Below are 10,354 nucleotides of genomic sequence, written 5' to 3' on the forward strand. Positions count from 1 at the left end.
AGTAAAGAACAGAGTAAAGACCAGAGTACCAGAGTAAAGACCAGAGTAAAGACCAGAGTAAAGACCAGAGTAATGACCAGAGTACCAGAGTAAAGACCAGAGTAATGAACAGAGTAAAGACCAGAGTAATGACCAGAGTAATGACCAGAGTAAAGACCAGAGTAAAGACCAGAGTAATGAACAGAGTAAAGACCAGAGTAATGACCAGAGTAAAGACCAGAGTAATGAACAGAGTAAAGACCAGAGTAATGAACAGAGTAAAGACCAGAGTACCAGAGTAAAGACCAGAGTAAAGACCAGAGTAATGACCAGAGTACCAGAGTAAAGACCAGAGTAATGACCAGAGTAAAGACCAGAGTAATAACCAGAGTAAAGACCAGAGTAATGACCAGAGTAAAGACCAGAGTAATGAACAGAGTAATGAACAGAGTAAAGAACAGAGTAATGAACAGAGTACCAGAGTAAAGACCAGAGTAATGAACAGAGTAAAGACCAGAGTAATGACCAGAGTAAAGAACAGAGTAATGAACAGAGTAAAGAACAGAGTAATGAACAGAGTACCAGAGTAAAGACCAGAGTAATGAACAGAGTAAAGACCAGAGTAATGACCAGAGTAATGACCAGAGTAAAGACCAGAGTAATGACCAGAGTAAAGACCAGAGTAAAGACCAGAGTAATGACCAGAGTAAAGACCAGAGTAATGACCAGAGTAAAGACCAGAGTAATGACCAGAGTAAAGACCAGAGTAATGACCAGAGTAAAGACCAGAGTAAAGAACAGAGTAATGACCAGAGTAAAGACCAGAGTAAAGACCAGAGTAAAGACCAGAGTACCAGAGTAATGACCAGAGTAAAGCGCAATGCTCTCGTCTTCGTTAGCTTTAGTGAAATCAGAGTGGCTTGTTGGGGGTTTGTGGGAGGGAAGGAAATAGTTTTAATTCCCGCCCATCTCATGAATAATTAAGTACATATAAATCTCACGGTTATCTCCGGAGTCCGATCTAAGGAGGAGGTTTTTAATTTGATAGTTTTTATCGTGCAGTGATCACAGATTCAAGCTGCTGCAGAAATACAGCCATGTTTTAACTTTTAAACAGACATCAATCTGTTCCTGTTCCTTCCTCTGGGGAAATGCGCGTGAGTGGGTGTGTCGAGCGAGTTTAAACTTTATGATGAGCTAAAGTTTGATCATGGCCGTGTGGACCCGCGCGGAAAAACAGGGTCATCTGGACCTGCTGCTGAGCGACCGCTGGGTCCGGGTCACCGCGGAGCTCACGCGGGACACGCTCACCCTGACGCCGCAGGGCGAACCCCCTCACTTAAGAAACGGCGTTTCCAACGACGACGAACAGAACCGAGATGTTTTTCAGAGCCGTGGGCAATACGACAGTCAACGGGTCAATGGGTCCGACTCGGAGTCCAGTGGTTACTGTGACCCGGATGGGGTTCGGATGGTTCGGATAGTCAAGCAGGAGTCCGGCGGACTGGGGATCAGTATTAAAGGGGGACAGGAGAACCGTATGCCCATCCTCATATCGAAGATCTTCCCCGGTTTAGCAGCGGATCAGAGTCGAGCCCTGCGGGTCGGCGACGCGATCCTGTCCGTCAACGGCAGCGACCTCCGCGATGCCACGCACGATGCGGCGGTGCAGGCGCTGAAGAAGGCCGGGAAGGAGGTGACGCTGGAGGGTAAGCCGATCACTCGAGCCGCGGGGATTCTGCAGGCCCGCACGGAGCGCTGAACTTCTCACTTAAACTAAACAGCGTTTTTATCATTGATAATGACACAAAGGTCAGAACTTTTAGTCTGGCACTATAAAGCGAGACTGAATAGGTTTTGTAATGTACTTTAGTTATTGTTTTGTTGAGTTTAGTCAGTTTTTATATAGTAAACAGAAGTTCATTTGACATTTGCACTTTTTAAATAATTGGGGTTTATAAGATCACTACGGAAGTTTGGATATAAGTTGATAGTGCATGAATCTAGGGCTTTTCTGATAATATGATTTTACTCTAATTGCAGATGTTCATTAATGTTTCGTCAGAAGTGAATGGGATACAGAGACAGATGCTTTATTGCTGTTCTTGGTTATCAAGCCAGTTTAGTTTGCAAGCAGTGTTGCCAGATTGGGTGGACAAAAGCTCACAAAACCCCCAAAACTTTAACTGTCAAAATAACCTGATTAGACTAGGTCAATCAAGGTTGATAAAAGCCATTTTTAACTCCTTAAAACGCAATAATGACAACAAAATATATTAACATTGTTTTTCATGGGGATAAATTTCCCATGGATCAAATCTGGGCAAATACATTAAACAGAATTACCAAATATAATTAAAATATCCAAGCAGACGCTGTCAAAACGGCTATCAAGAAATTAACCAATACCCTTGAAAAAACACATGCATCTTTTTTTTTTTTTTTTGTGACATACTGCGAAGTATAGTGACCCATACTCAGAATTCGTGCTCTGCATTTAACCCATCCAACGTGCACACACACACACACACACACACACACACACAGCAGTGAACACACACACAGCAGTGAACACACACACACACACAGCAGTGAACACACACACACACACACACAGCAGTGAACACACACACACAGCAGTGAACACACACACACACACACACACACACACACACACACAAAACTAACAAGTCCCGCAGCTTTCAAGGACATACCAATCTGGACCTTTAAAAGATAAAAGACAGGATCCTGTGGATAAGCTATAAATATATTTTGATCAAATAATTTAACTGCTGTGATTTCAGAGCTGCATTGATATTAGATATTCGTGTCTTCTCTTCCTCAACAGGTGTAATTCAGCTTTTGAGAGTTGAAACTCTCCCACTCTTTACCATGTAACTTATATTTAGGCATTATGATCATTTATACAGTTATATATTCAACATCAGACCCGTTATCGCGCTAAAAACCTGTCACTCCTGAATCATCACGTCTGTCTGCTGCTCCCTAGTGATTGTCTACAAGTGCAGCCGTGACGCCAACATCAGCACCAGTCGTCTTTGCAGTGTGTGCGTGTGTTTAGTAACGTCGTGATGACTGATTGGATGCAGTATGTACACTTGGGCTTGTTTGTTAACCAGTCAGCCTATACAATTGATATGTTTGAAAACCGACAAACTTTTGTCAAAACCAACAAACCAGCCCAAATTTTGTCCACCCGCCCAAGCCAATTTTTACCCACACAGTCAAATTCAAAACCGCCCAATCTGGCAACACTGTTTGCAAGGCCCACTTTCTATGATCTAATCAATTCCCAGTTAACAAAATCAAATACCGCCCACCTTTCTTTCTTCTTGATTGATTGATTGATTGCTGGAAACGTTTATTTTTAGTAGGGCTGTACGGTAGGGCTGCACGATTCTTGCTAAAATGTGAATCATGATTTTTCTCCATGGGAATTGAGATCACGATTCTCTTACACGATTATAATTTTTTCAACCAAAATGTATTGCACTCAAGTACAAAAAAAAAAAAAAAAAAACCCACAGGACAATCAGTATAATAAAGTGCTGGAGTAACAAAAAATTGTCTCTCTTCTTTATTTTAGACCCCTTAAAGTGAATAATTTTAAGGCTTTAAGTTGTTGAACATAAGAGAATATTAACAATAATAAATAAAAATATTCACACGGGGCGTCGGCGTCAACGCCTCTCGTTTACTTTGAATGGAGTGACGTCAAGCGTTGCCGAACTGAATTGTGGGTCCCTCGCGTCGCTTCACTGGCGTTGCTCGCGGCAGAAGTTGAAAACGTTTCAAGCGCCAACGCAGGCGTCAGCCAATCAGATCGCCTTATGCAAATACCCTAGCGCAGACGCTAGCCAATCCCGTTCATGCAGCACCAGAAAAGTATGTGATTGGCTGTTATCACTATGACGGCGCGTCAGCACCAAGCTTCAGACACGCCCTCTGTCAAGCGTTGATGCTAACGCCCCGTTGAAGCAGCGCTGCGCAGAATGATCACCGTATGACATCAAAGTACCGCAAGAGTGATTTGAATGCATAGGATCCGACTGCTCTCTTATCACTCTCGTGGTACTTTGATGTCATACGGTGATCATTCTGCGGACGCGCCTATTGACTCCGTTTAGGTCTGCCGCCTTGTTACACGTCACGTGAGTGACAGCGGACCGTGGCCAATGAGATTTATGATTGATTGGTGAATTAATAGTGTTTTGTTGTTGTGTGAGTGACCAATAACGCGTGAATGCAGCGTTGTGTTGTGAGCTTATGTTTGCTTTTCTAATTGTGTTGTGTGCTACTGGGCCACCGTAGGGCTGAGTATTGACAATAATTCCAATTCACAAGCGCCTGACTTGACTTCGATTACACATTTAATCCAGGGATGGGCAAACTTTTTGACTTGAGGGCCACATCAAGTTAGGGACAGCATAATATGTACAGTGCCGTGAAAAGGTTTTTGCCTGCTTCCAGTTTTAAATGTTTTTGCATGCGTCACACTTGAATGATTCAGATCATCAAATAAATTTTAATATTGCACAAAGATAGGGCTGGGCGATTTGGCCAAAAAAAACAAAATCTAGATTTTTTTTTTATTTATTTTTTTCAGTCAACTTAAAAATGTAACTACAACATGATTCAAATAACTTTTTCTTTATTAAGCCTCTAGTTAAAGGGATCCCTGGGTTTAAGACTTGTATGGCTTAATATAATGTAAATGATGTCTCTTACTAGAAAACCCATCAAAGATTTAAGTTATTTTAAAAAATCACATTGTTTTATACATATTTTGAACTATGGGGGTCGCCATTGTTCTGATGACATAAAATGGTTGCGCTCGGTGAGCTACTAGCGCTACCTTTTGCTATTTTTACCAAAACACATCTCGAAATAGACAACTCGGAAAATAAAATACTGATATGACCACAGCTACTGAAAGAGCTTACAGGTGGCGATGGATATAAGTATAGGTTTAAACCGAATGCTGTACCATCGATGTTTTCCCCACAAGGAGTGTAAACGCCCCGGATATTGAGGGAAATCAGTGCTGAGGAACTCCTCTAGCGGCCGCGAGTCATGATTGGCGTCGGCATGTTTACATCTTAACAGATGGCATCTAGCGTTTCTTGTCTCTGGTCTGTAAGCTCTTTCAGTAGCTGTGGTCTACTGAGAATCAAAGTTATCAGGACTAAAGTGGAGGGAAAAAAGAAACGGGTTTTTATGAAGTTTTATTCGTCCACAGGCATCTTCCCATGCTTTTCTCCTCCTTTTATCGCTAGGAAAGCAGTCTTACATTCCTTCTCTTGTTGCCCTTTGACTGAAAATGACAACCAAAAGCCACACAATGTGGTATCGTATCAGTATTTTATTTTCTGAGTTGTGTATTCTGAGTTGTGTTGTGGTAAAAAGCCAAAGACCATAGAAATAAGGGCCAGTAGCTCACCGAGTGCAACCATTTGACATCATCGACGCAGAATATACTGTGCACATAAAATGATGGCGTCCCCCATAGTCCAAAAACTATGTAAAAAATAACAAAAATATAAGTTAAAAAATAAACACAAATTATAGTGCCATTCACTATAAACATTTATTATAAACTCCCAGCCTAAATATTAAAAGCGAAACTAAAACTAGCGGCGTGGTTGCTGGAAAATGCACAATACAAACTCGCGTGTCTTTCTCATTCGTCAGTTGAAAGCATAATCTTTGCAAGATAAATTTGCAAATAATTTCCATGTTTTTTTCACACAGTGCTCGTGAGTAGGAGGATAATACTGGCATTTGTTCTCCTACTGGAAAGCCTACAGAGCATTTTAAGCATTTTAAAAACCGTACCAATACAAGTTTTTTTTTTTTTTTTTTTTTTAATTTTTTAACTGTTTACAATTTTTTCCAGTTTTGCACACGGTGTATATTTTGACTTTTTATGTTGTATTTGAGCTGTGCGGCGTCCATCAAAAATAGACTTAAGCGCCTATCTTTAGCGCGGTGGCCGTGCCGCAGACGCACGTCGTGTGAATCATGGGTTATATACCGCACTAAAGGCTACAGCACCATCTATTGGATTGTACTGATACTGTAACAAATTATCCATTTTGGACCAACTGTTTAATAGAAAATAGTTTGAAGAAAGTCATCAGGATTCATCTGTGGTTCAGGTACCTGATTCAATAAAATACAAACCACCAAAAAAAAACAAAAAACATTTGTGAGCATGTTAATGAATGAATGAATGATGCATTTATATAGCGCTTTATTGTGTATTGCTGTACACCCAAATCGCTTTACAATCATGTGGGGGTCTCTCCTCAACCACCACCAGTGTGCAGCATCCACTTGGATGACAACGGCGCCAGTGCGCTCACCACACACCAGCTACAGGTGGAGAGGAGAGAGAGTCATAGAGCCAATCAAGTGTATGGGGATTATTAGGAAGCCATGATAGACAAGGGCCAGTGGAGGGAATTTGGCCAGGACACCGGGGTCACACCCCTACTCTTTACGAGAAGTGCCATGGGATTTTTAATGACCACAGAGAGTCAGGACCTCAGTTTAACGTCTCATCCGAAAGACGGTGCTTTTTGACAGTATAGTGTCCCCCGTCACTACACCGGGGCGTTAGGACCCACACAGACCACAGGGTGAGCACCCCCTGCTGGCCTCACTAACACCTCTTCCAACAGCAACCTAGTTTTCACCAGAGGTCTCCCATCCAGGCACTGACCAGGCTTAATATCAGGAGTATATGTTTTATAGACTCATGCATGCTTTGTACTATCGTAAACAAAAAAATACATTTTATATCCGAGAAACTAATTATTATTGTTTAGTACATTATTAAAATCTATTTTTAAACAGAGTAGGCTATTAATAATAAACATGTTGTAAACATACTTGGACTCGTAACATTCATCATGCTACAATGTACTCTCATATTACTTTTATTGTTTTATATAGAGCAAAAAACATCATCGCGCCTTAAGAAATTTTTGAAATTGCCCATCATATTCAAACACTGTAGTCTGGAATTACAGTTTGGGAGAAAAACAACTATGATTTTGCAGTCATATAGTCTAGTATGCATGATTTTATAGCAGCTGTTATGATTCTGCAGCCATAGACTCACGTATGCTGTGAACTACAAAAGGATGCACTTTGTACCATTTAAAAAAAGGATATTTTATATCTGAGAAACTAATTGTTATTGTTTAGCACGCTATTAAATCTATTTGTGAACATTAAACATTCTTAGATGCGTAGCATTCATCATGTTGTCGTTTGGGGAAAACCCAACTAAACATGTTCAGGTTTAGGTCACAATAACACGCTAACTAATGCAAAAAAGAAGCAATACTTACTCATCAGATCGATCTTCTCTTCTGGATGAACTCTTTCTCTTATTTTGAGGGAAATCCAGCCTTTACTCAGCGCGTCTTCTTCCAGAAACTAACAGCAGCCGCGATGGGCGACGAGCCGCGAGGAGGAGGGATCGCATTAGAAATAATGAGTTAGACGGGAAAGACTGAACATCGTAGTGGTTTCATACGGATTACTTCATCACAAAATGTTTGTTTTCAATAAGACTGACTTAATTTAAAAGTAAACACTTCAAGCTTTCTATAGAGATAACTCCCATGTTTCTGTGTTGAGTATTTGCTGAGTTACACTTCATTTTAGTGACATGTTTCAAAGAGCAGTTCGCGGAGATGAAGACAGAGCACACCCAGTTTTTCTTTTTTTTCCAAAACCACAAAGTTTTGTTGTAATCGTGAGTGTACACAAAAAAGTAGACACTTAACAGTTTCGATTGATGTATAATACTTATTTGTGTGACCAAAATCAACAGAGTATTTTTAGTGTCTTTTGCACTAAGAAAAAAAAGAGCTTGTCTCGCTGGCGATACAGCCGACCCCAGAGGGTTAAACACATTAAACAATCAAGACATCATTAAGAGGTTAATTAAAAATAGAAATTAATATGTAATATAGTGCATTTATTTAACACGTTGTTGATCTGAACAGTTTTTTTTCTACCCAAGTATTGACTAATCTATGGTCATTGAATGGCATTCCTGAGGTAACATTTCATGATGTTTCTCTGACTGATTGAGTGATTACATGAGACATGATATATTTCACTCACAAGTTATGTGCCAACTGTTTCTTTCAAACATTTTTCTGATGTTCATGTTTATTTTGTGCTGTAACTAGTAGTAAAGAGGAATATGATCGGTTCATGTGCCGCTTGAACTTCAGTGACCTGTCACGCCACATCAAATATCTCGATCCATCTTTATTGTTTGGATTTGGTAATAAAATTAACAAAATTTAAAAGCTGAAAAGTAACAAAGCGCAAAAACTATTGCAATTATTGGATGGGAGGCGCTGGAATTTATCCTATTATACAGGACAAAATACTTATAGGTCCTAGGGTTGTGGCGATAGTATCGTGTATCGGCGATAGTCAGAGATATCGACGATAGCAGATGTCTTTGTCGATAGTCAAGATGATATTAGGCTCATTCACCTATTAATGTATAAAACTATTATTATAATTATTATTAGGCGGCCTATTATTATTGGGCTAATATTATCAAATTGCTCCGCTATTTCACCTCAGCGTCGCACTTTACTCCAAAAATATGAACTTACCTGAAAATACTTTTATCTTTAACGTGTTCGTTTATGTCCAATATTTAGTGTTAAACTGTTGGTCTTTAAAATAAATCTACTTTATTTTTAGACTGATAACTTCCGCGCCGATGCAGCAAACTTGTCACATTAGGATGCACGGTCCTAATAGCGGTGTATGACTGCTGTATCCGAATATATGAACTAGCGGTTTTAAATATTTTTATATTTAACATGTTAGTTTTTCAGTATGTTTGAAAGTATATTATTTCGGTTATTTGTGCTTCCAGTATCTCTCTCTCTCACGGTTTAAAATCACCAAATAGTTATGAAATAGCATATGACAAGTACAGAGAGTCTCTCTGTTGCCCCCACCACCCATGCATGATAATATCATGTCTCGGTGATCTCACAGGCTGGCGATATGACGATATGAAACGTTATCCTCTGTGGCACCGGCCTAATTAAAATGAGAGCTGAAGCTGTTTGATGGTCCTGGTGGATCTAATGAGATCTTTAAATGGCTCAGAAATGATCCCATGATGTGGCACAATAACAGTACAGCAAATTCTAGAGTATTCCACTAGAGAACTGCACAGAATATAAACCAATCAGTTCAGTTTCTGGTGAACGATTATTATCAGATGCGTGTCAGATGAGTGTAGCTTCTCAAGATGTTGTGTGAAGCAGCAATGAGTGATTAAATCAGCCAGAAACAGTGAAGCTGATGAGAACAGGATGCTGGTACAGACCACAATTCTTCTGAGAGTGAAATGGAAAGCAATTCATCCAGCCATAATAATTAGCAGCTTGCAGAATAGACATAACATTTATGAGAAGTTCAGTCTCCACGGAGTAAGCTGATGTAAGATGCCATGCTTTACTTCTTGGGGTGAAATATCGGTAGTTTGAGAATCGCCCTTCTAGGGTCTATATTAAGGCTGTCAAAATGGCAGAAAAACTAAATTCGAATTTTGTACTTAAATATTATTATATTCGAATTTAAAATGCATAATTTCAGTTAGGGTGAAAAACGCTTCTCTCCTGGGGCCACCAGAAGGTGCATCGAGCAAAATATTACCAATGCACGGTTATTCAAAGCAATAAAATAACATGACTATCTGTGAAAAAAAGAGCATAATGTTTATAAACCAATTATTAAGTTGCTTAACTATAAACAAAACGGCATCATATGTATGCATAGTTTAATACAAAGAGCCGAAAGCCAATCACACAGTTTTTAAAATTTTGTTTAAAAACATGAGATGCAGTGGGATGGGGAAAAATCCCGCCATAAAGTTTCGAGATTAGTTTTTTCAAATTTGAACTTCCATTAATTTTGCATGACTTTCTAAACATGCAGCTCTTTTGTTCGAGACGCGAGTGCAACGGTGATAGATATCTCTCTAGAAAATGCACAAAATATGCGTTCACGGCTTGGTTTCAGTTTTGACATCTCCGCATTGATGTTCTCTTTTTCCGCAATATTTTTAATGAACAACGCAGCAGCGCCACATCTAGTGGGTTCAACTGGATAGGAAAAAAAAAGCATTATAATGCAACAACACTGACATGGTCTTCGCATCTCGTGCGCCACTGATCAGGCAGCCTGCTTAACGCACATCTAAAATGGGGATTTTTATTTTATATTTAACACATATTTGAAATTAAAATTTTTGACAGCCCTAGTCTATACATAACCAATCACACATGATCCCGTTGAG

The 10,354-nt window shown here is 39.7% G+C and overlaps 1 protein-coding gene across 1 annotated transcript in view; it reads left to right on the top strand.

Annotated features, from left to right (window-relative positions):
* The first annotated feature begins 997 nt into the window (after positions 1 to 997).
* Positions 998 to 10,354, top strand: part of LOC306867936 (beta-2-syntrophin-like) — a 25,809-nt gene continuing 16,452 nt past the window's right edge. Inside the window, exon 1 of the mRNA XM_079413889.1 lies at positions 998 to 1,688. Coding sequence (XP_079270015.1) covers positions 1,190 to 1,688 — 499 coding nt within the window. The 5' untranslated portion in view covers positions 998 to 1,189. The remainder of the gene's footprint in view (positions 1,689 to 10,354) is intronic.

Source organism: Barbus barbus (genome assembly GCF_936440315.1).
Source record: "Barbus barbus genome assembly, chromosome: 50".
Lineage (NCBI taxonomy): Eukaryota > Metazoa > Chordata > Actinopteri > Cypriniformes > Cyprinidae > Barbus > Barbus barbus.